This window comes from Sorex fumeus, unplaced genomic scaffold (genome assembly GCF_029834395.1).
Source record: "Sorex fumeus unplaced genomic scaffold, SorFum_2.1 ptg000007l, whole genome shotgun sequence".
In the NCBI taxonomy this organism is placed as follows: Eukaryota; Metazoa; Chordata; class Mammalia; order Eulipotyphla; family Soricidae; genus Sorex; species Sorex fumeus.
In genome coordinates, this window is record NW_026606064.1 from 11,340,939 (window position 1) to 11,367,461 (window position 26,523).

Below are 26,523 nucleotides of genomic sequence, written 5' to 3' on the forward strand. Positions count from 1 at the left end.
AAACAGGGCCAATCCATTGGCCGTGTCTGGGGCCACTGGGCTTGTCTGCTCGCCAAGGATGCGTGTCACTGGGCCAGCCCGGAGTGCGCCAGCTGAACCCAGCCAGGGCTGTGCTGAGCGCCCACCCCACCCCCCACCCCACCCCACCCCCTTACCCTTAAACCCCCGCCTGCATCCGTACCTTCGGGGGGGCTTTTATTCTGGTTGTTCCACACGACCAGCAGCTTGGAGAGGCTGGGCACCTTGGACACCTCGGTGATGACCCGGAAGAGACTCTCCACGCGGTCATAGGTGAGGACGATGGCGGTGAAGCCCTGGGACTGCGGTGGGATCAGGGGGAGGAAGAGGGGGTTGCTCACGCTGGCCCACTTCTGCAAGAGAACGGAATGGACGTGGTCAGGGAGGAACCTGACCTTACTGGGTCACCCGCTGCCCCCAATATGTCTGTCTTGGTGCATGGGGTGGGGTCAGTGGGGAATGGGGGGGGGACCGGACCCAGCAGCTCTGACCGGCCGGTTGGGCCTTTCTCCATCCTGGACATCGGCACGGACTCCCCACCCCCGAAGCCTGCCCACTGGGAAAAGCGCAGGAACCTTCTACAGTGCACCAGCATCAAGCCCGAGAGTCCCAGGCAGCCAGTCCCCTCACCCCCAGGGGTGAGAGTGGACGGAGATGACATGTGAGGACAGACAGTGGCCAGTGAGCAGAAGCAACGTGTCGCTTGGGTTCTGGTTGGGTCTGGGACCTCCCGGGCAGCAGTCAGGCAAGTCTCAGGGCTGCTCACTGCCCCTGGGCCAACCGGGCCAGACGCACAATGCTCAGGCCCGAGAATGTGGTGCTGTCTGGGGCCAGCAGGGTGTGTGTGTGGGGGGGGGGGGCGGGGAGGGAAGGCTGCCTCACACCTGGTCCCATGCGTGCTCAGCCCTGCCCTGGACCCCTGGGCCCTGGCTTTGGCCCCTAACTTGCTTCTGAAAAAAGACTTGAAAGGGGCTATAGAAGGGGAAGCAGCCGGAAGTAGGGGAGTCACAAAGACGGGAGCCACGAAGGGGCACAGGTTCCCACAGCTGAAGCCCAGGCAGGCTCGAGAGCCAGGCTTAGAGGGCACCGCAGGAGCAAGCAGAGAGAACTAGGTAGGAACAGGCTGGAGGAGGGGGGCTGGAGTGATAGGACAGCAGGGTGGGGTGCACACTTTGTGTGCGGCTGACCCGGGTTTGACCACCACTGGCACCTGAGCCTCACCAGGAATGATCCCTGAGCACAGAGCCAGGAGGAAGCTTGGATGACCACTGGGTGTGACCCAACCCCCCTCCACCACACACACACACACATACACACACACACACACACACACAGATATATATGTAAGGAGCAGACAGGCTCTGACTCACCAGCCATCCCTCCCCCCTCCACCAACCCATTCTGTGGGACAGGGACGTTCCTCCCGCTTCAGCCAGAGAAAGAAGAAAGATGCTTTCTCTGACAAGGAACGCTGGGGCGTGGAAACCAGGCTGGGGTGAGAGTTGGTGCGAACTCTAATCTCCGGGTGAGCTCCCGCTGCCTTCCTTTCGGCGGTGTCCAGGTACCCACTCCGTGACCTTCCTGGGAAGCTCCCCTGTCCCGCATGGAAACTTTGGATCAGGCTCCTTGTAGCTTCCCTCTTAACTATGAACAGATTCCAGACCCTCTCTCTCACACACGCGCGCGCTTCGGGAACGTCTTCAGCATGGGCAGAAGCCACATGGACACTCAGAACCACAAAGACTTGGAGGGAAACGGGCACGAGAAAGCAGCAGGAGGAAGTGAGAACAACATCCTTAACAAACCGTAACCTCGGAGAAAGCAGACACCCCACCCGGGAAACGAGGACGGCTGCCTCCACTTAACAAGTTCCATCACGGGCAGGAAAGAACGTTTGGATATTAACAACTGTGCTACTTAGAAAAAAATAAATAAATAAATAAAACAAAAAAAAATACCAGCAACCGTTGAAAAACAAAGACGACAATGTATTCCAGCTTGGGGTGACAAAAAAAATGATATTAAAAATGGGGGCCAAGAAGGTAAGAAATTTTCGGAGATCCAACAGCCATGGAAAAGGAGCGTCCTGAGAGTGACGACACAGAATATGGATGAAACTAGCCACCAAGAGATTGGAGAGGTTCTGGGCACAGAGGATGGGATGACCCCGGGTCGCCACACAGGAAGGGTTCCAAATGGGACAGGGACACGCAAGGATTTTAAAGACAGCAATAACAAGCGATGGGGGAAAACCCCAGGCCCTGACAGAGTGCATCTGCTCTGGGCACTGACTGATGATTCTCCTTAGCGTTTCAGCCAGTTTAACCGTCTTCCGAAACAAAGTTCAGCAGGGGCCAGGAGGACTATTCCATTATTCCATGGTTATAAGCTTGCCACAAGTGGTATGGGGGGAGGGCAGTTAGGACAGAGAAGGGACCACTATGTTAGATGGAAATGATCATTCCGGACAGGAACTGAATGCTGAAAGGAGGTAAACGGATACACATATAATCTTTCAGTACCTGTACTGCAAACCACAATGCCCAAAAAGAAGATGTGAGAGAGAGAGAGAAAAAAAGAGGAGAGAAAGAGAGAGAGGGAGAGGAAGAGAGGGAAAGAGGAGAGAGAAAGAGGAGAGAAAGAGAGAGGGAGAGGAAGAGAGGGAAAGAGGAGAGAGAAAGAGAGAGAGAGGGAGAGGGAAAGAAAGAGGAGAAAGAAAGAAAGAAAGAAAGAGGAGAAAGAGAGAGAGGGAGAGAAAGAGGGAAAGAAAGAGGAGAGAGAAAGAGGAGAGAAAGATAGAGAGGGAGAGGAAGAGAGGGAAAGAGAAGAGAGAAAGAGGAGAGAGAAAGAAAGAAAGGAGAAAGAGAGGGAGAGAAAAAGAAGGAAAGAAAGAGGACAGAGAAAGAAAGAGGAAAAAGAGAGAGGGAGAGAAAGAGGAGAGAGAGGGAGAGAAAGAGAAAGAAGGAGGAGAGAGAAAAAGAGAGAAAGAGGGAGAGAGAAAGAGAAAGAAAGGAGAGAGAAAGAAAGAGGAGAGAAAGAGAGAGAGGGAGAGAAAGAGAAAGAGGAGAGAGAGAGAGAGAAAGAGAGAGAGAGAGAAGTGACTGCCATAGAGGCTGGCTGGGGGCAGAAGGTGGCAGGGCCATTGATAGTGGAAAATGAACACTGGCGAAAGGACAGGCATTGGAATATTGTATGACTGAAACCCAATCATGACCAACTTTGTAACTATGTATCTCATGGTGATTCAATTAAAAAAAAAGTTTAGGAAGTAAGGAAGGAAATCTGGAATATTTGCGAGCACAGAAGCATGAGGTCATTTTGAAAGCAGCGACATGAACAAAAGTTGTGTGTTGTGCCCATGCAGGAAAGACAGCTCACGCACGCTAGCGCCCACGTCTGCTTTTCAATAGCCGCGTTGCGAATCGCGTGTCCTCTGGGCACCGGGCCCACTCCGGGTCACTCTGATTTTACTCTACGTGCTGCCAAAGCGGGCAGCCCTGCTCTTAACATTCTTAACCCCGATGCCATACAATCTGCTCGTTTGAAGAATCCAACGGTACCGGGAAGTACTTTCAGGAATGGGAAAACTGCATCACCACCCATTTTTCCACGAGACAGGCGGTCGGGCTGATTGTCACGGTGTAGAACCCAGAAGTCCCAGAGACGATCACGTTCACGCTCACGTGGACCATGACACGGACAAAGTTCGGGACCTAACACCAGCACTGCCGGAGGTGGCTGATGAGAAAATGTCCCTGACGCTCCTCCTGCTGTGTCCCCGGAGTCTTCCTCACACTGTGATTCCCAAGTGGGTCGCCCCTCCTGCCCGCCTCAACACCAGGCCCATCCCTGATGGACACCCACCACCACCACCACCACCACCACCGAGAGGACGGCAGCTGCTTGCCAGATGGAACAGTGGGGGCCAGGAAATGTACACAGACACATGGAACACACATGGGTGGGAACTCAGCCCGGGATGCTGCAGGGAACCAGGATATTAAGGCCGGCGTGTCCACAACAGACAGAATTAGATCCCGCGACCGAGAGGCACGCCAGGACGGGCCCTCGCTCCCATGCCACCAGTGTCTGCTGCTGAATGTAGCCCCGCAGTCTTAGGAGAGGGTCGCTCTGATTTTACTCTACGTGCCTCTTAGGAGATGCGTTGAGTCGGTGCTGGTCTGACTTCCTGGAACCCCTCCGCTGTGAGTTTCCTGTCCCCCATCCTAGCCTGAGCATCTTCCTTTGCATGGATGCCGGTGACAGCGGAGTGCCATGGACATGGTTAGGCCACCACGAAGCCCCACAGTTGTCCCAGTCTCTGCAGGCACCATCCCAACCCTCTCACCTACATAGAACCCTCTGAGGCCTGGGGAGACACCTTTCAGCGGAAAATAAAGTCTTAAAGGGTAAGTGTGTAAGATCATTTAATGTGTGATCCTGAAAGTCAAGGCTGATTGAGACTGAGTCTCACACCACCACACCCCTAGATGGAGGCATTTTTATTTTATTTCACAGATGATAGAAGGGTAGGGTTAGAAATGGCAACTGGGAGCCAGAGAGAGAGAGAGAGAGAGAGAAAGAGAGAGAGAGAGCAGGTAAGGTGCTTGCCTCGCATGCGAAGACCTGGGTTTGATCCCCGGCACCCTATGTGGTCCCCCAAGCACTGGCAAGTGTGATCCCTGAGTGCAGAGCCAGGAGTAACTCCTAAACTGTGCCAGGTATGGCCCAAAACTCAAAAACAGAAATGGCAATTGATATGGGTGGCGGGGGGTTGGGGGGGGGGGGGAGAGTATCAAAGAGTATAGGGGTTAAGTCTGTTGTCTAGTACATGGCTGACCCTGCTTCAATCCCCAAGCACTACCAGGAGTGACCCCCGAGCACAAAGCCAGGAGGAAGTCCCAAGAAAGAGCAGGTGTGGCCCAACACTGACACATACATTAAAGGAAGAAAGAAGAAAGAAAGAAAGAAAGAAAGAAAGAAAGAAAAGAAAGAAAGAAAGAAAGAAAGAGAAAGTGGAAGGAAGGAAGGAAGGAAGGAAGGAAGGAAGGAAGGAAGAGAAAGTGGAAGGAAGAAAGAAAGGAAGGGAGGGAGGGAGGGAGGGAGAGAGGGAGGGAGGGAGGGAAAGCAAAGAAGGAGAGGAGAGAAGAGAAGAGGAGAGGAGAGGAGAGGAGAGGAGAGGAGAGGAGAGGAGAGGGGAGGGGAGGGGAGGGGAAGGGAGGGAAGGGGAGGGGAGGGGGAGGGGAGGGGAGATGACAAGCAAGAGAAGAAAGTGAGTTGAAGTTTCTTTAATCTAAAAGAGCAAGAGCCTCTGAACAGTGGATGGTGTGTTCCCGCCTGCACCCAGGTCCTGCACTGTTTCTCCTTCCAGTTCAGGGAAAGCAGTGTCATTCCCAAGACTCTGAACACTGGCACTGTGGGGCACACTGGAATTCACTGCTTTTACATCTTCTGTAAGACACACACACACACACACACACACACACACACACACACAACTACAAGTTCCTTTTCCTGGACTGTCAAATCTGGTCCCAGACACAAGACCCCATCCAAATAAAACTATTTCAGAAAATGCGTGTTATAAAGACACACACCCCTCCATATATAGCCCTGACATTAAGGAGTGTATATGATAATAATTTATACTTTTCAAAAATATAATGTCTTTCAAAAAAGGTTAAGTATACAGCTAACACAGAAGGAAAAATGATTAGAACGACAAGACGAGGTCTGTTCTGGGAGAAGGGGGAATGCCAACACACTTAAATTGCCTTCATGACATCAAAGGGAGAGGGAAAATTCCCTGAGAGACGCCAGGCTCCGTTTCAGAAAACAGAACCCTTGGAATCTGGACTGAGTCCCCCTCCTGAAGGGCGTTACAGCCCTGACTCCAAGACACTGCCAGGGGCCAGGAAGCAGCGAATCTGGCAAGAGCACAGATCTGGCCCGACCTCGGCTGCCAGCTCCGTGCGGGAAGTGGATGGCCACGGAAGGGGCGGGAGGCAGGCACTTGTCTGGAGATCACTTTTTCCACCCAGCTCACTTGCATTCCAAATGGGGTTTGAGAGGGTAGGGCACTTGCCTTGTATGCAGCCGACCTGGGTTCGATCCCCGGCATCCCAAAATGGTTCCCAGAACCCTGCCAGGAATGACCCCTGAGTGTAGAGCCAAGAGCAAACCCTGAGCATCACCAGGTGTGATGCCCCAAAACCCAAACCAAAATATATAGGGCCCAAACATGGGAGAAACAGAAAAAGCTTCTTGGCGGAACAGAACCAGTTTGGAGGAGCAAGGCCAGGATTGGAATCTGGCCATCAACATCCCTGTACACGCCCCCTCCCCTGGCCAGGGCAGCCTCATGCAAGTGACCAGTGCACATGTGGCCTCACAGGACAGGGGCTGGCTGGCTGGCGGGGAGGCCAAATTGGAAGCTGCTTGCTCGGGGGTCCACATTGCCTTCTGCACTTGGGGTGACCTGGGCAAAGCACTTAACCTCTCCCGCACCTCGGCTTCCGGATCTAGAGAACTGTGCTCCTAACACTGTGTTCCTAGGTCGTGGGGACTCGGATGTAATGATGACTTAACCGCGAGCATTTCTTAATTGTGATTTCCTGACCACCTTGGGGATAATGAAAGGCAATGGGGAACAGGTGTCAGGCGCCCGGCTCAGAGTAGCACCCGTGCATCCCTGCAGCCCAGTGGTCCACGGTGAGCCCATGGGCCCAGGGAGGCCTGAATGTCCCAGCAGTGGGGTGCAAGAAGCTTGGGCCGCCAGGAGGGGTCTTTGGGCAGCAAGAATTTCCCAGAGACATACCCGCCTCCCCCCTACCTTGCCCCCCCCCCCCCCACACACACACTCACTCACACACTTCCTCTCTCTGTGACTGTTTTCAAGGCCACTCAGGGCAGCCTTCAAACCCCTTGTGCATTAGCCCGTGGACTGGCATTCCGGCGGAGTGGGTAGACTGGTGGCTTTCTTCAAAGACCTTTTTGTTTTTTCCATTTCAGGCACTGTGATTTGCAAGATTGATAATGGCCGGGTTTCACACACGAAATATGCCAACACCAGCATCTGCCTCCCTCCACCACTGTCCCAAACATCTGCTCCCCCGACACCCCACAATTGCCACCACAGTGATATGTTTCCTCCTAAATATCAGTTCTCAGTCCCTAGCACCTTTGGGTGCTTTGGATGTTGGCTGTACCATGTTTCTACAGACTCGTGGTTTTTAACCTTTCTACCCTGCTACGGGCTGGCGCCAGGCCATGGATGGGTAAGGGAAGACCACTGTGTTAGAGGTTGTGAATCTGGGCCCTGCCTTTTGCAATGCTCATGATGGATTGGTTTCTTTGTCGACAAAAAAAAAAAAAAAAGGTGGGGGGGGGGGTGCCCAGGAAAATCACTAGCCCCCGAATGACTTGGGACTTGGGTGGGATGATGGCCAGCAGCACCCAGCAGAGGGTCTCCAGGAGGACCCTTTCCAAAGCAAGGCCACTGTGGCTCCCCCGTCTGTGTCCTTTGCTGCTCTGCGTGTGGACCCCGGGATCCCTTCCGTCCACAGCTCCTGAACAACAGGGCGAGCAAGTGGGCCTGGAAGAGTCTTAAAGATGCAGAGGCAATGGGCCTGGAGCAATAGTATAATGGGTAGGGCGTTTGCCTTGCATGCGGTTGACCCGGGTTCCCATATGGCATCCCAAGCACCACCAGGAGTAATTCCTGAGTGCAGAGCCAGGAGCAACCCCTGAGCATCGCTGGGTGTGACCCCAAAAGCAAAAATCAATAAATAAAGCATTTTTTTTTTTAAAAAAGATGCCGAGGGGGCTGGAATGATAGCACAGTGGGTAGGGCGTTTGCCTTGCATGAGGCCGACCCGAGTTCGATTCCCAGTGTCCCATATGGTCCCCTGAGCACTGCCAGGAATGATTCCTGAATGCAAGGCCAGGAGTAACCCCTATGCATTGCTGGGTGTAATCCAAAAAGCCAAAAAAAAAAAAAAAAAAGATGTCGAGGCAGGCAAACACCTCTCCCACTCACAAAGACGTGGTGGGGAAGACGGTCCCGGTGACCGGGAAGCGGCCGTGAATGCGAGATCAGGTCCATGGTCCTGCGTGAGGCTACAGGATCAGATTGTGCCTCCCTCTTGGAGAAAGGGAGGGGGCCTGCAGGGGCCGCGGAGGCAGCCGGCAGGTGGACAGAGAGCCACGCGGGCTCCTGGCTCTGTGCTCCTCTAGAGACGTTCATCCCCTGGCTCGCTGACACAGTGGGGTCCACGCGCTGGGCCGATCGAGGGGCCAGCGCCCACCGCCTTCCCCCTCCTCCAAAGGGCAGCCGCCGTCCCTTCGGAGCATGGAGGCAGTGGCTGGGGAGCAAGGCAGCCTTAATTGGGCCTCTCGTGGGCCCGGCGCGCCTGCCACCAGGGCAAGGTCAGCCGGCGGAGCCCCAGCGTCAAAGGCCCAAGCGGAGAAGGGCGTCTCAAACGCGGCGTCCAGGCACCTCTTGAAATACGGCGCAGAACTGACCCCCTGCCAGGAAGCCAAGGAGAGTGTCTACAGTCTGGGACCTCTTGACCCGACTTTCTGCAGGAAATCAAGCAAATTTCAACTGCCATAATTTACTCGGGAGCTGAGTGCTGCCGGGGGAAAAGGCAAAATCCAAGTTGGCAATTAGCGGCAGTCCAAGTCGGGCCCCGATGGGGAAGGGGGTGGTGGGTGCCCGATACTAGGGAATCCAGAGAGCAGAGTCTGGCGGGGGGACGGGGGGCGTGTGTGGGGAACTGGGCCCTCATCACTGCCTCCGAACAAGGAGGAGGAGTGCAGGTCACTCTGGAGGAGCACAGATCCCATCCATGGCCTCCTGCCTCTCACCTCTTCCTTTGTATACTCCTGGGATAGATATGCATTCTGGAAGCTTCCTCAGAGAGCGGCAGGGTTCAGAGGCAGGGCATGAAAGGGAGCAGTGATGGCCACGCCCAGCCACTGTGGAGAGAGATCCTAGTGCATCGGGCAAGGGGAGCACAGGTGGGAGACAGAAAAAGAGAGAGAGAGAGAGAGAGAGAGAGGAGAGAGGGGGAGAGGAGAGGAGAGAGAGGGAGAGAGAAGCTCGAGGAGAGAGGGAGAGAGAGTAAAGAGAGGAGAGGAGAAAGAGAGCAAGAGAGAGGGGCAGAGGGAGTGAGAAGAGAGAGGAGAGAGGGAAAGAGTGAGAAGAGGGAGAGGAGAGGGAGAGGATTGAGGAGAGAGGGGGAGAGAGAGAAGGAGAGAGGAAGAGAGAGAAAGAGGGAGAAAGAAGAGAGAGAGAGAGAGAGAGAGAGAGAGAGAGAGGAAAGGCTATGCTCCAAGTCCTGTCTCCATGCCCTTCCGGCCACAGTGGCCTCTGTATTTTCGTGGAAACCCAGTGGCAGCCCTCAGGAGCCTGGCGAGAGCCAAGTGGGCCACTGTCCCTGAGTGTAGGGGACAGGAAGTAGAAGTCCAGACATGAGGAGCCCGGCTCGACTCAGGGTGAGGGTGCTGACGGCCCACCAGACCAAGACGGTTTTTTTTTCCCTCTTTTTCCCCCGTTTTTAATGCCCCTCTGTATAACTTCACGTGGCAGGAGGAGAACGAAGCCAATGACTATGGGTCGACCCGGATCTGATGCCCTTGAGGAGAGAGAGAGAGAGGCTGGCTAGGGAGAGAGAAGCGAGGAGTCCAAGGAGCCAGGAAGAGGGATGTGAACGGGCCCCCTCGACAAAAGCCTCTGCATCCCGGGTAATGAGGCGCGGTACCCGCTCCTACCTAGATAGGAAAGGCAGTTTTCTCAGTTGTTTTTGAAGTTATCAACCCTTACCTCAAGATGGTTTCAATTACGAATTACCAGACTAAAAGGGGGTGGGGGGGAGCTCTGATTTATTCTTTTTTGCTCCAATTATGCATGATGTGTTTCCACAGAAGACTTTGAAAAGTATTTCATCATGCCTCTCATCCTGAAGTGGTCAAAGGGCAACTCCCCCCCCCCCAACTCCCCTCTACCCACCCAATGGAGTTAACCCTTTTACTGCCCCTTGACCAGAGCGGCTGCAATCACACTGTGTCCAGAGGAGAGGCCTCTGGCAACCAAAGGGTTAAGCGTTAGCCTCCTGTTGCTCCCCCTGTATAAGGGCGGTGTCCTGAGCCCCTCCAATGGTGAGATGATCTTTATGTTAATGGTTACTGAGAGATTTGAAGGGGGCAATCAGTAATGTGGCCTTAACCATTAAGTGCTGACAATCCCAACTCCTCCCAGTGGAGAAGCACCGAGCCCACGGGGCATGCGCAGACTTGGAGCCAGACCCCCGCCCCCCACCAACCTCATCCCACTCCTGAGAAATACAGAGGCACATCCTTACACTCGCACACACGCGCTCTTTCAGACTCAAAGACTCTCAGACAAATAGGAAGCACTGTTCTTGATTCATTCATCTGTCTTTGATTCATCTCACCCGCCCAAAGTGGCGGTTCTGAACACAAACACACCGGAAAATAGCACCTCACCGCACACTCCACAGACCCAGGATGGGGAGGAGAGTCAATGGCCACACATGGCGCTCATGGTACTGAGTCCACTCAGAGAGCACCAGGCCAGCCACTCAGAATTCCAACGGGGGCCTGAGAGTCGCTGGCCCATGAATCAGCTTGGTGGGCAGTGGAGTGGGGCTCTCTCTGGGGTCATGGGTGCCCTGACGCTGAGATCCAAACACTGAGCACTGGATACCAGGCCAGGGTCAAAGCAGCAGGCCCAGCGGTCCTGTCCCTGTTCAGGGGGAACACGCTACAGTCCGTGATGGCTGTCCTGGTTTGCTCCTCTTCCCCAAGCCGAGACTAGTTGCCACCACTTCTAGAAAGTTCTGGGAGCATCTGGGCCTCCTTTCCCACCTCTCATCTCCTTCCAGAAACTCTGACTGCATACCTTGTCCTGGTGTGCCCCTCCTCCCTCAACACTGTTGAGACTGCCATTCTCAACAATGTCCCTGAGTGCAATCATTGCATCTCTTCTGAAATCCAAAGTCTGTGAAGGTCAGCTTCTGCTGGTTCTCACTCATGATACTGCCTTAATTCCTTGTGGTTTGGGGGTTTGGGTGAGGAGCCTGTCATTTCCTCTAGACAGTTGGTTGTTAAGGAGTATGTGAGAAGCCCCGGATGGAGGGTGAGTTCTCAGGAGAGAAGCCATGTGTCTAATTTCTGCTGGTCCCCATCAGTGAAGGGTTACATTCCAGGAATCTCTTCTGGTCAGGGTGAGCTGAACAGGCTGGAGCAGTAGAACTGGGAGCAGGGTGCTTGCTTTGTACATGGCTGACCTGGGTTCAATCCCCAGCACCATACATGGTCCCCGTGAGCCCCACCGAGAGTGATTCTTGAGAGCAGAGCCAGGACTAATCACTAAGCACAGCTGGGTGTGGCCCCAAAACCAAACCAAAGAGTGACCTGAACTGCATGTGCTATAGAATCTGGACCCCACATGTGATGGGGGCTCCTCCCTGCGGCTCTCAGCACCGGGATCAATACCCACAGGTTCCCTTGCTCTTGCGACAAAGCCGTGGACTGGCAGACTAACTGCCATCATCAGGAAGCTCTTGTCTGATTCTCCAACCTGCACCTCTCACAGGTTTCCAACAACGCGCTGGTTCCTACTCGGTACCATCACTCGGTAAACGCTTGGGGTCATCACACCAAAGCCACATCCACGGCAAAAGCTGACTGGCTCTGGCTCTGTTCTGAGATTCCACAGTGCTTGGAGGGTCTGGCAAACTCTTACTCCTATGCTTGCAAGCAGCCAGCACTTGGGTGGCGATGCAGAAACTTAGGACATCAGAAAGAAAGATTCTGGCACTATGGCAACCGTGTTGCCTAAATGATAATAAAATACAGTTCTTACAGAAATGTTTTTAGTCTGTCATTTTAAGTGTTCTCTGAGGAAAAGATTTTTCCATAGCAGTCAGATATTCAGACTGTCAACCTAATTATCTGCTGTTATGTTTTCCTGTTATATCCGGGGGGCCCAAGTTTATGTGCACAATTAAGACTATTATGAAAACAAGGCAGTGTGTTGTAACAGATAAGACAAAACGATGGACGGAGAATCTGTTTGTAAAACAGGGAAGCGCGAGTCTTTAGCATCACTTTTTTGATTGTTGTTTTGCTTTGTTTGGTTTGGTTTGGTTTGGTTGGGGGCCTGCACGGAGGTAATCAGAGATTATTCCTGGTTCTATGCTCAGGGATCACTCCTGGCGGTGCTCAGGGGACCATATGGGATGCTGAGGATCATACCCAGGTCAACCATGTGCAAAGCAGATGCCCTACCCACTCTACTACTGCTCTGGTCTTTGGCCTCACTTTCTTAAGCTCAGAAAATACATAACAGAATCTATCTTAGGTAGTCCCCAAAATGCCCCCCTATAAATTTCTACTTTCCCCTCCAGAGTACAATACAATTCAAACTTGTATGGTTCCATATGCTAAAAGTATCACATTGATAGACTTACCTTGTCAACATTTTTATAGTGCTGTATTATTCCCTGCATATATTATGTCCTAAAGTCATAATAATCCTTTGAAATACATATCATTCCCATTTGACAGATAGCCTTTTTCAGAGATAAATGAAGCACAATTTCGAGCTCATAAATGGTCTGAAATTTGGGCTGGCTTCCACATCATCCTTTTCAACAACTGATCAGTAATCAGTAACCAGCCCCGAATCACTACATTACTCGCTGAACGCTATTATCATCCCGAAACCCAGTACGGCAGATGAGCAAAGGGGTGCAAAACCAGACCGGGTAAATTCCCACAGGGTAGATTTCCCCAGGAAAGGAGGCATTACAGTGCTGCAGTTCAAGCATTTCCAAGCTCTCGTTATTTCAGCTGAAGATTCACAGGTTAAACGCATCCAACTGCCTCTATGAAAATTCCAGTTATTATCTGGGCTCTTGCTCCTTAAGTTCTTTATTTAGCATAGAAATTCCCATCTGGCTCCTTGCCCGGCCTTCTTCGCTATAAAGCCAAGCCAAACGACTGTCATGAAGGGCAGGAGAGGTAGCCACTGATTGCTTTTCAGGTAGTAAAGGAAAAAGTTGACATTTTATCCTCTTCTTGCTTGGCAAAGAAGCCAATCGTTTAAAAGAACCCTTGTTTGGCCAAAGCTCCCACCCAGGGGATGGACAGAAGCCAGCCACATGGCCCAACGTGAGCCACAGTTGAAGAATTTGGAAGGGAGGAAGAGCAGGCCCCATGCTCTGGTGCTTTTAATAATTCATGAGTTATATACATCAGTCTGCAAGCAATAATTTGCGCTACGCAGACCTATGGCAAGCTGGCTTCCCTACTGTCTGACCAATTAAATGGATGCCTATGATAAACTCAGGGCAAAAACCTACACATTGCTTATTTTATTGGCTCATGACCTGAGAGGTTAAAAATAAACCATTAGGGTTCAGGACCTAACTGAGGAGTTGGAGGGGGTCTTAAAATCTGGCCCGCAAACACAACACCTTCAAGCTACCAGATCTCTTCCTTAGTAAGTACACGATTGGAGAAACAAAAAAGAAATGCTTCGATGAAAAAGCTGGTAGCTCAACTTGGATTCACACAAAGTTGATGGATAGGGCAAAAGAGAAGACATCTGAGAATGTGAATAAATGGTGACTGGAACAACGTCTCGTGGGAAGTCAAACACATATTGCTGTTTCAATGCCCAGCCCATCCTGACAGCAGCTGCTTGCTTGAGGAAAGGTTTATCCTTGGGCTGAACTGCTGGGAGAGGCGGGGGGGGGGGGGGGGGGAGGAAGGGGGGGGCAAGGGAGAATGGGGGGGAGTCACAGCATAAGGCCCCAGGGAGTCAACTCAGGAACGACTGGCTACAACCTATGGCATGCAAACGCCAAGCTCCAGCATCATTGCGACCAATGAACCAGCTCTTGCTGTGTCAGGCAGATGGTACCCTAATTATTTACCCTCCCCGCCCCCCCCATCATTGTGATTCAAAATAGGGAAAACAGCTTCTACCAGAGGCTTGCCCCTCAATTCTGATTTTTTTCTACTACCTAATAAGACTACGCCTGGTTGCTTGGTCAACTGTTTCTAATCTCTGCTTTCTCCGAAAGGGAAAGAAACAGAAAGGCTCGAACCTTCAGATCCAAAGGAACAGAGAAGGAAGGAGCTCGCAGTGGACAAGAGCTGGACACAGTAGACTACAGCAGTAGTGCAGCGGGCAGGACGCTGGCCTTGCACAGAGTCAACCTGGGTTCGATCCCCGTCACTAGTTATGGTCCCCTGAATGATAACTGAGCAGAGCCAGGAGTAAGCTCTCAGCACCGCCAGGTGTGCACCCCTCCTCCACCCCACCCACACATACACAAGACTTGGACACATCTTTGAGAGGTGAAACGATCTTCCGTGTCCAGCCCCTCTTGAACAGAAAGATGCACGATAAAGCTTCACCCAAAATCCCTTTGACAGACAGTGAAGAGAGAAGCACAGGAAGAGGGGACTAAATTTGAAGAAAAGGCAGAGAGCAGAGCGCGCAGATGCCACAAGCTGGCCCTGGTACCCATGGCAAGAAAGGGCTGTCGCTTGGTGCTCTCGAAGGCTTCCCCTTCCCACTTCCGGTTGGGTTGGAGCAACCAGGTTGGAGAAGGGACATGGCCTGGGCACTGGAAGTGAGGGCTTCAGCTTCATGGGGCTAGAATCCTTAGAGGCAGGACCAACAGGCAAGAGGAGGGGAAGACAGTTCCTGCCAGCATACAGAGGCATCCCAAAACACTGTGTGGTTTTCAGCCTGGCTTTGCTCAGTGGAGAGTACTCCTGCAGGTGTGGCAGGACAATGAGTCCTGCCTGGGCAGAACGGGAGCCACCAGCATATAAAGGAGTACTACGCAGTGAGCCGACTAGGTAACACCTCCGGAATACTTAGCAGAAGCAAAAAAAAAAAAAAAAGTAAATATGGAGGGAGGGGAAAGAAGGAAGAGAAGAAATGAAATAAAGAGAAAGAGAAGCAGGAGAAGAAGAAAGAGGAGAGGGAGAAGGAGGAGGAGAAAGAGGAGGAGGAGAAGGAGAAGGAAGAAGAGGAGGAGAAGGAAGAGGAAGAAGAGGAGAAGGAGGAAGAGGAGGAGGAAGAAGAGGAGGAGAAGGAGGAGAAAGAGGAGGAGAAGAGGGAGAAGGAAGAAGAGGAGGAGGAGGAGGAGGAAGAAGAGGAGAAGGAGGAAGAGGAGGAGGAAGAGGAGGAGAAGGAGGAGGAGAAAGAGGAGGAGAAGAGGGAGAAGGAAGTGGAGGAGGAGGAGGAGGAGGAGGAGGAGGAGGAGGAGAAGGAGAAGGAGAAGAGGGAGAAGGAAGTGGAGGAAGAGGAGGAGGAGGAGGAGGAAGAGAAGGAGGAGGAGGAAGAGAAGGAGGAGGAGGAGTAGGAGGAGGAGGAGGAGGAGGAGGAGAATTAAGAATATCTTTAGAGATAGAAGTCCTTCCTTACCCAGGCGGTTTCTGACAGAAAAACTCACTAAAGATGAATTCACTTCCTGAAACTATAAAACATGAAGGAAACTATGCAATAGCCAGAAAACAAGTGACAGAATTAGACCTTACAAGAATTCTGAAAATTCAATCCACGGAGAATATAAAAGTTTCTCAGATAATTAAATAGAACAGAAGGAAGGGGGCTGGAATTATAGTACAGCAGGTAAGGACATTTGCCTTGCCTATAGCCAACCCAGCCTCCATCTCCTAAGCCACCAGGAGTGAGCCCTGAGTGTAGAGCCAGGAGTAAGACCTGAACACTGATATGCCCCTCCCCACCCCCCACTCCCCAAAATAAAAAGAATAAAAAGAATTCCAAACAGTTGGGGCTGGGGAGACCATGATGAAAAAATGACCAGATTTAAAAAATAATTCTAAAAAAAACCTTCTAGAAATTAGCACTGAAATGTAAACCTCAGTTGAAGGCTTAAACACACACACACACAAAACACACACACACACACACACGCATGCACACACACACACACTATTCACTGCCATAGGGGTGAAAAAAATGGTCCAGTATGTAGCAGAGAGATGAAATGTGGACAATGTGAGGAAGAAACAAAGTAGAGACACAAGGACAGAACGAATAAGGTCTGACGTACAGACGTAATATGGATCCCCACAGGAATCCGGGATTCCTCAAAGGCAAGACTCCTACGAATGACAGAAACATTCCACTTGAGAGAAAACAGACGAGGATTCTCCACATGGATGAATAGTGCAAACCCTCAGGTTAGAGAAGAAAAATCACTGTCGGAAGGAGAGAAAAAGTGGAAATTAGGCGGGGGTGGTGTGGGATGGGGGGGTGGGGGGGTGGGGGGTGGGTGGGATTCTCCATTTGACATCCAGGATAACAACTGATTCGGGCAAGAAACTCATCAGCGCCAAAACCAGTAAACAGAGCCTGAGGAGTACCAGGAGACTGAGAGCACCATCAGGCAGGCCCCATAAGACACACAAGAAGAGAAACAGTAAATCCACTTGAAGAAATCCCGTGGAAACCCCTGACGAATTTCTCCCCATTGGAGATGCAGCCCAGGCCCGTCACGGGCACACAACTGCAATGCCAGTCACTTGAAAAAAAAAAAAAACAGGCAAACACGGAAGCGGGAGCATGAGTCAATCCATCCAAATGAGGGGACAGCTGACAGAATGATCGGCACGTTCGCCACACACAGGACCCTGTGACTGTACTAGATAAAGGAGGCCAATGAGATCCTGCCATGACGTGGAGTGCCGGGTCGGGAATTTCCTCCTGCTCCCATGTTATTACTAGAATGACAAGCGAACTCACAGAGGTGACCCAATTGAGATAAGCTAGACGTGGGGATAAGCTAACTCACATCGCATCAGTGATTATGTCCCTGGGATTTTGAAAACCAGAAGTTGCTTAGTGCATGATTATCTGCGGCTTCCAAATGGTTCTGAGAAAACATGTCAGTAAGTAGATGTGAAAATATACATGTGCAGCGAGAAGAGTAAAAGAAATGTGAACGCGGTTAAATGTTTATTAACATTTGAGGAACATGGGTGAAGGGTTTCCAGAAACTGCGCTATTTTTGGAAATTTAAGTCTGAAAATATGTCAGAATACAAAGTTGACATTTAAAAATGAAAAAAATAAGGGAGCAACGGCAGCAAAGGAACAGAAAACTCTAGCAAAACAACAAAGCTTCCAAAAGGTACCACTTATCCAGGGGGAGGGAGAGGAAGGGAAGGGGAGGAGAAGAGAAAGGGGAGGGAGGGAGGGAAGGAGGGAGAGAAGGAGGGAGGGGAGGGAGGGCAAAGGATGAGTGAAGGCAGGCAGATAAATTTGATAGTTCACTTGTGTTTGGTGATTTTTACCCTGTTATTGGAGAGTTTTAAGTGAGAGGAACATGAACAACTAAGGAGGGGAAAAAGAGGCAGTTACTAATTCCCCGGAAATGAGAAGTTCATAGAAAAGTTTACTACTTGTTTCCACTGAAAACAGTATTGACACAGCCCTGATGATTCTGATAAATATTGCTTTCATGGCCAATGCTGGGAGAGTTCCAATGCTTGAGATGAGAGACTTGTGCAGAGGAAGAAGAGGAGAGAGGAGGAAAAGTGGCCACTTCCAGGAAGTAGAATTGATACTGTTTATGATCAATACACATTTTTTCAATGTACTCAATATAAGGGGGCCGGAGCAATAGCACAGCGGTAGGGCGTTTGCCTTGCACGCAGCCAACATGGCTGACCTGAGTTCGATTCCTCCACCCCTCTTGGAGAGCCTGGCAAGTTACCGAGAGTATCTCACCCGTACGGCAGAGCCTGGCAAGCTACCCGTGATATATTTGATATGCCAATCACAGTAACAACAAAGTCTCCAATGGAGACGTTACTGGGCCTGCTCGAGCAAATCGATGAACAACGAGAGGACAGTGATTATTATTACAGTGATTATTACACAATATAAAAACAGTTTCTGGGGTGTGAGAAAGAACACAAGAAGCTTTAGTTGAAAGTGGTTGAACCATGGGAATTAAGACTTCATTTCTGGGGCTGGAGCGATAGCACAGCAGGTAGGACGTTTGCCTTTTGCGCAGCCAATCCAAGTTCGATTCCCAGCATCCCATATGGTACCCTGAACACGGCCAGGAGTAATTCCTGAGTGCAGAGCCAGGAGTTACCCCTGTACATTGCTGGGTGTGACCTTCCACCCCCCACCCCCCCAAAAAAAGACTTCACTTCTGTTTCATGCTCTATTTTATGCTAAAAAGAATTTTCAGATCCTCTGTGTTAGGTATCATCATCATCATCATCATCATTGCTTTTTGGGTCACACCCAGTGATGCACAGGCGTTACTCCTGGCTCATGCACTCAGGAATTACTCCTGGCGGTGCACGGGGGACCATATGGGATGCTGGGAATCAAACCCAGGTTGGCCTTGTGCAAGGCAAAAGGCATAGCACTGTAGTACTGTCCTCCTGTTGTTCATCGATTTGCTCCAGCGGACCCAGTAGCATTGTGAGACTTGTTGTTACTGTGTTTGGCATATCGAATACGTCACAAGTAGCTTGCCAGGCTTTGCCTTGTGGGTGAGATATTCTCGGTAGCTTGCTGGGCTCTCTGAGAGGGGCGGAGCAATCGAACTCAGGTTGGCTGGATCGGCCACGTGCAAGGCAAACGCCCTACTCACTGTGCTATTGTTCCAGCCCTTTTGACATAAAATTAACAAAACAACTGAGACAGAATGAGAAGTGAAATCCAAGAAAGTACCCTTGGCTGGAGCCTTATGGGACTTGGTTTCCTAAGGTGGGTGGGGCAGGAATGACCCCTCTCTAGGCAATGACAGACAGAGGGGGATGGGCTGGGGGGTGCTCCAGGCCAACAGGTAGCTGGGCAGCAGGTAACAGGGGGAGGGGGAGAAATGGAAGGAGACACTGCAGACGGTGAAGCAGCCCCCTGCGGGTAAAAGGGGCCCCCGGGGAGCAGGGGAAGGGAAGGGCCTTTCATGTGTGGGTCAGGGGCTCTGCCCCCATCTCCAGTCAGCCCTCCATCCCCTGTGGCAGATGAAAGTGAGCCCCCAGACCCGGAGAAGCTCCCCCTGCCCACCCCACAGCTGCCACGGTCAGATCGGACTCTGGGATCTCGGTATGTGGCCAGGCAAGGGCCACAGCCAGAGGGACGAAGTATGAGCAGGGTCGCGGCCACCGCAGGAGGTCAGCGCATGTGTGTGTGTGTGTGTGTGTGTGTGTGTGTGTGTGTGTGTGTGTAGGTGTGGGTGTTCAATGAGTGACTGTGTGGGAGGGTCCAGGACATGCAGACCCTCAGGTCACTGGCTTGGAGCAGCGCCCCTGAGGCGCCCTGTCCTGCCAGGGGGACCCAGATCGAGTCCCTCTCAGCTTTCCGGACCTCTCCACCCCAGCACCCCATGCGCCCTCGTGCCTGTCCTGCTGAGGATGGGAACCACCTGGCAGGTTCCACTGGGGCAGACACCGACACTGCATGAGCTGGAGGCGAGAGCTGCCGGAGGGGGGGCGGGGGGGCAGGGGAGGCCTGGGATGGGCCCGTGGCTGGGGCGAGCCTGGCCAGGAGAGGGTTCAGGAAAACAAGACTTCAGAAAGCTGGAACTAGATTTAATTGTTAAAATTTCGGAATTTCAAAATCGCGCAGCCACTGCTGCAGCCACACGACATCATATGTTATTCATAACCAGCAATAGAAAACAAATTGTCTACTGTTGCCTTTTCAGCAGATCTGGGTGTTGGGGTAAAATCCCAAATAATAATGGTGGGTCTAGTGTCGAAATATTGAATGTAATCAAAGTAGAGAGAGAGAGAGTAATGTGGAAATCATCTGCCCCACAGGTAGGGGGAGGGTGTGGGACGGGGGTGAAGAACGGGCACTGGTGAAGGTAGGGGTGCTTCATTGTATGACTGAGACTTAAACCTGAAAGCTTTGTGACTGCTCTCATGGTGATTCAATAAATAAAATTATAAAAAATTTTTAAAAAAAGTAAGGCAAAGTTCATGCCCAATTCAATCAGCTAATCAGTGGCTGAATAAATAGCTGTACTCCTACATAAAAAAAAAAAAACCCAGAAAGCTGGAACTTCCCATTTGCGCTGAAATGTCCAAATTCCATACATACTTCAGTCCTATCACTGCGGCGGTGAGAGGAAGAAGGGGCAGGGGCGCAGGAGCCAAGAAGGCCTCCTGGGGGGGGGCTGACATTCCAGAGAAACATTCCTCAGGCTGGGGGGGGGTGACAGGCACGAGGGGAGGGATGCGGGAGGCTGGCCGGGGCCTTCGCAGCCTTGGGGGAGGCCAGGCGGGGCCCCAGGCTTCTTGCACAGCTGACACACGTGTGGCCTTACCCAAGTCCAGAGGAGGAAGGAGGTGACGAGAGCCCCACATCTCCCACGGTTCTGGCCCTCGGTGCACACGCCCCGTGGGAATTGGCCACAGAATGCGACTTCTCGGCACGGCTGGCCCCCACACACACCCTCCCATCCCACGTGAGACTGGTGCATGTGGCAGCCAATGTACCAACAGGCCTGGGTGCCACTTGCTCAGTCACATTCCCCCTGCCAATGCTTGCCCCTGCCCCCCCCCCATCCTTGCAGGTGTGGCCGCTCACCCCTGGTCCTCTGCCCCTCTGCCCCTTTCTAGCTTCAAAAGCAGCCTGGAGAAAAGACAGAAGTCATGAAATTTACATACATGTGGTTCTACATGGAAAGTATCATGCTAAGCGAAATGAGTCAGAAAGAGAGGGACAGGCATAGAAAGATCGCATTCATCTGGGGAACATAAAGTAACAAAATGGGGAGACTAACACCCAAGAATAGCAGAGATAAGTACCAAGAGGTTCACTCCATGGCTTGGAGGCCAGCCACACATGCTAAGGGAAAAGGCAGCTCAGATAGAGAAGGGAGCACCAAGTAAAGGGTTTGGGAGGATCCTCCCAGGATGGGAGATGCATGTTGAAAGTAGACTATAGACCAAACATAATTTGCAAACCACAGCACCCAAAAGCAGAGAGAGAATAAAAGGGAATGCCCTGCCACAGAGGCAGGGTGGGATGGGGGGATGGAGGGGTGGGAGGGATACTGGGATCAGTGGTTGTGGAAAATGGGCACTGGTGGAGGGATGGGTACTCGATCATTGTATAACTGAAACACAAGCACAAAAATTTGTAAGTCTACAACTCTACCTCATGGTGTTTCACTAATAAAAATAAAAATTAAAAAAAATTTTTTTTAAATAATAAAAAGCAGCTTGGACTGAGGGTCCCTGCAGCCAGCTCCAGGGAGCCAGTGACCCTTGCCTGAGGGCTTGCGGCTGCTCACACATCACTCTCAGCCTCTCTCAGGATCTGGTTCTGGGCCAAACTCAGCCTTCATCGGGGCTGAGCGCGTTTGGGCCCATCCCCGGCAGTGCTCAGGGCTTCCTCCCTGGCTCTGTGCTCGGGGTGGAGGGTCACTGCTGGCGGTGCTCAGTGGGGATGGTAGGCAATGCCAGGGACTAGAGTCAAGGTCGGCCACGTGCAAGGCAAGCGCCTGAACCCCGGTGCACTCTCTCGGGCTCCTCGACCTCATTCTCGTGCTGCATGCAAGAGACTGGGTTAGGCGGCCGCCCCGTTCCTCTCCTCTCACCAGGTCTGGATCCTGTCACCTTCCCACTCTGTCCGTTGGTGTCCAGGGCAGTAAGGAAACATTTCTGGGGTCAGTGCAACCTAAGTTTTGATAAGTGTTTCCAAAGAACATTTTTTTTCTTTTTGGGTCACACCTGGCGATGCACAGGGGTTACTCCTGGCTCATGCACTCAGGAAATTACTCCTGGCGGTGCTCAGGGGACCATATGGGATGCTGGGAATCAAACCCAGGTTGTCCACGTGCAAGGCAAATGCCCTACCTGCTGTGTTATCGCTCCGCCCCATTTTTTTTTTTGTCCTAAGAGAACATTTGAATTAAAAAGTAACATAACAGGAGAAGAACACCTAAGGATAGTAGAGATAAAGGCCAGGAAGGTGGCCCCATGGCTTGGAAACCGATCTCATGTGCTGGGGGAGAAGGCAGGTGGGATGGAGAAGAGACCACTAAGGAAATGATGGTTGGAGGGCTCACTCAGAATGGTAGATGCATACTGAAAGTAGGCTATGGACCAAACGTGATGGCTACTTAGTGCCTCTGTTGCCAACCGTAACACCCAAAAGGAGAGAGAGAAAGTAAGAGGGAATGTGTCTGTCACAGAGGCAGGGGGTGGAAAGGGGTCGGGGTGGCGGAGGGACACTGGGAACAGTGGTGGTGAATGGGCACTGGTGGACGGGTGGGTACTCGAACACTGTTTGATATTATATGTGATCACGAAAATTTGTAAGTCTGTAACTATATCTCGAAATGATTCATTAAAATTTTTTTAGATATTAAATTAAAAATAAATTTTTTTTAAATGACGTCTCTCTACAGGGCCCAGGGGAATTACATCGGGACATACTGTGAAGGCAGGTGGAACTGTCCAAACCCCATTAGAGGAGAAATGGGGCGGGGTACCTCCCCGCGGCCTCATGTCAGGAAATGACATTCTCCCCATCAGAAGCCCTCTCTGGGAGGACATAGTTAGGGAGTCACAGGGCAAAATGCCCCAAAAACTGCCCACGGCCCATCCCAGCCCCATGCACAGTGGGCGCCATGGTGGGGGATATAGGAGAGAAGGCCAGGGCAGCAGTGACGACAGCAATGGACAGGAACCTGAGATGGGACATGGGTGGGTGGGGGGTGTCCTGGGAGGTGACAGCTGCAAGAAGGGGAAAAGGGGTGGGGTCTGCAGGGAGCTGGAAATGGTAGTAAATTAAGCCCCCCTGCCACACACATACACACACACAAAACACACACACAACACAGACACAGACACAGACACACACACACACACACCTGAGAAATAAGGAAAAGAGGCCCCACAAGTGTGAACATGCTGCGGCCCCTCCTAGAATCCTCTCCCCTGGGGAGAAGACCCTTCAGCGCCCCTGGGGCCCAGCTCTCTGCACCAGACAGCGATGCCAGTCCCACAGCGACAGCGGTGAGACCCCCAGTTTTCCAACAATACCAACAGGAGCACAGGAGAGGGGAAGACTCCAGGACACAGCTGTGTGTCTATTTGCAGGGCCAGAGATGGAGTCCGGCACCTCATACATGCAAGGCAAGTGCTCTCCTGCAGAGCCATGACCCAGAACACTGTGACAGAATGGTCAGGCTAGGAACAGCAGGAGCGAGGGGGTGAGGGGAAGGAGGGGCAGCTCTCCCAGGATCTGAGCCTGTGGCCTTGGGGGGGGGGGGGGGGGGAACTGGGCATGTGCAGGTGGTTCCCTGGAGGACAAGGCTCCATGTAGTCATAACACACAAACACCCACATGTCACATGTCCATGCACTCACACACATCACATGCACTCACACACACATCACATGCACACCTGCATACACTACACACATCACATGTGCGTGCACACGTGCATGGCATCACATGCACACAGACACACATTACATGCACGCATACATTCTTTCTCCTCTCTCTCACTCTCCTCTCTCTCTCTCTCTTTGTCTCACTCTCTTTTCTTTCTCCCTCTCTCTTCTTTCTCTCTTCTCTTTCTCTCTCTGTCTCTCTCTGCCTCTCTCTCTCTCTGTCTCTGTCTCTCTCTCTCTCTTTCTCTCTCTCTCTCTCTCTCTCTCTCTCAGAACTTTTTCCCCATCTCCCCCAACTGCCCAAGCTCCAGGCATTGACTGGAGACCTGGAGACCCTGGAAACAAGGTGCGACCCTTTGATTTACGATAAATCTGCACCCCCTCCCTCTCAGAGCACTGATACTGTCATAGTGATGGAATCTAGTGGGAAACTCCCTGCAGGTTGGGTGGAGGCTGCCTGGAGGGGGTGGGGGGGTGGGTGGGAGGAGGGAGTGTAAATCACTCAGTGCCCTGCAGGCTTCTGTCCAATGCTGAGGTGCAGAGGCAGGAAACCCACACTAGCACACTAGGCAGCTGCTCCTGCCACGGGAGCTCTCAGAAAAGCGTAAACACCAAAGGGATGTGGGGGCCCGGAGCAATAATACAGTGGGCAGGGCGCTAGCCTTGCATGCAGCTGACCCGGGTTCAACCATCGGCACCCCATATGGTCCCCTGGTCCGCCAGGAGTGATCCCTGAGCAATGTCGGTGTGGCCCAAAAACACTAAGGGATGGATTAAGGAAGAGCTAAGGCAAATACATACAGAATACGCTTTGGAGTTGTGTACTACATTTTTGCTTGTCCTACTCATGTTCTTTTTGTTTTATTCAGTTCAGTTTTTTGTCTGTACCTGGTGGCGCACTGGGCTTGCTCCTGGCTCTGTGCTCGGGGAAACATATGGGATGCTGGGGATCGAACCCAGGCGGGCCGCAAGCAAGGCAAGCACCCTACCTGCCGTATTATCGCTCCGGCCCCAACACCAAGGCTTCTTCAACCGTCTCCACTCAGGACCCCTTTTTCCTCCTGAGCAGTTTTTATGCCACCCCTGGGTGATACAGATGAAGCAGGTATACAAATCAAACTGTTGCTGACAATAGCACTGTAGCACTGTCCTCCCGTTGCTCATCGGTTTGCTCAAGCAGGCCCAGTAACGTCTCCATTGTGAGACTTGTTGTTCCTGTGTTTGGCATATTGAATACGTCACGGGGAGCTTGCCAGGCTTTGCCGTGCGGGCGAGATACTCTCAGTAGCTTGCCGGGCTCTCCGAGAGGGGCGGAGGAATTGAACCTGGGTCGCTCAGCTCAGCCACATGCAAGGCAAACGCCCTACCCGCCGTGCGATCGCTCCAGCTCTATGCTGACAATAACACAAAGAAATCTGCCGTCAGACCGATTGTGTTTATAATCTTTCACAACGTTCTACGTCCACTCACATGGGGTCGTGACTGCCCGCCTGAGAGTTTGCCCAGACCAGTCACGAGGCACGGTGGGGCTCACCACGCCACCCTGCAGATGAGATTCCTCCTATACCCCCAATAGGGTGAAGGTCAGCGGAAGGGTCACATGTCACATCAGGGCAGGAGGGGACCCTCAAGGCTCCAGCTCTGGCCTCCCTTATCCCACCTTCCCTTCCTCCCTCCTTTATCAATTAAAGACCTGTCCACGCTAAACTGTCCTTGATATTACGTGGGATGTTGATATGGCGTGAGTGGGAGGGTGCAGTGCCTGGTGAATTTAGTCGGTCACTTTATCTTGCCCATGGGACAGTAACCCATGGGAAGGGACCCAATCGAAGCAGATCATGGGATGGCAGAAGATCAAAGGGGGACCCAGCCCTTCCCTCCCTCTCTCCCTCTCCATCCCTCTCTCCCTCTTCTTCTCTATCCTTCTCTCCCTCTTTCTTTCTCCCTCTCTCTCCTTCTTCATACCTCTCTCTCCCTCCCTCCCTTCCTCCCTCCCTCCCTCCCTCCCTCCCATTTCTCTCCCTCCTCCCCCCCTCCGCTCTCTCCTCCCCCGACTCTCTCAACAAACTCTCTGCCTAAGCCCAGGCCAACTGTAAGATGAGGTAGGACCTGCGTGCCCGGACAGATGACATATTCAGGCAGGGACGGATACTGAGCACAGGAGCCTCACTCATGTGCATGTGACAGTGGCCAGAAACTAGTAAAGCCGGGACAGGACGACAGAAACTGCCGATGACAGGGACAGCTGAGAGGCCCCGAGCACAGCGCGTGGTGGTGGGAGGCTGGAGGACAGCCAGGATGAGAGGTCAGAGAACTGTTGGGGTCAGTCCAAGAAAGACCCAGGGACTCCAACAGGACAGCGAGGGACGTGAGGGACGGACCCAGTACTCGTACACTGGAGAGAGCAGAACTCAAGGGACGGGACCCAGGAGGCCTTACACGGGACGGGGCAGCACCAGGGACAGGAAAAGTGACGTCACTCGCAGGTTAAGGAGAGGTCCAAACCCATCTACTTAACCTATACAGTAAACTAACTTTTAATCTTCCAATCTTTGGATGCAAATTTTTCATACAACTCCCAAGCACCGACCGGGTGCAGGAAAATCCACTTCTGCACTAACAAGACCAAGAAGATGCGCTAACAGGACCAAGAAAACACAGAGATTCCCTTCAACAAAATGCTCACAATTTTATAAGGAAATCATACTTGTATGCAGGCTAAGGGACAGAAAAAATACAGATGATACATTTGAAGCATTCCAAGGAAAGATGACTTCCTGCTGGGGTGGGGGATGGGGGCAGAGTTCTAAAAAAAAAAACTTAGGAAGGGGGATTAAAAAAAAAATCTATGAGCAGCCACTGAAATTGGGCTAGAAAACAAACAGCTGGAGGCAGGGGTGAAGAGAGATGGGAAAGGGCCCAGGAGCGCCAAGACACACAGACAAGCAAGCACAGCGCGTGCAGAGGGTATGCTGAAGGGGGAGGGTGGGGAGACCAGCGAGAACTATCCACTTTCCATGTGAGAGAGTTGCACACCAGAGACCGGCTATTATCA

At 52.1% G+C, this 26,523-nt stretch overlaps 1 protein-coding gene across 2 annotated transcripts in view; it reads right to left on the reverse strand.

Annotated features, from left to right (window-relative positions):
• The window catches only part of EXT2 (exostosin glycosyltransferase 2), a 129,616-nt gene that overhangs the window by 40,539 nt on the left and 62,554 nt on the right, over positions 1-26,523 (reverse strand). For both annotated transcript variants that reach the window (XM_056131308.1, XM_056131317.1), the window contains exon 9: positions 182-371. In XM_056131308.1, the coding sequence (XP_055987283.1) occupies positions 182-371 (190 nt within the window). The remainder of the gene's footprint in view (positions 1-181; positions 372-26,523) is intronic.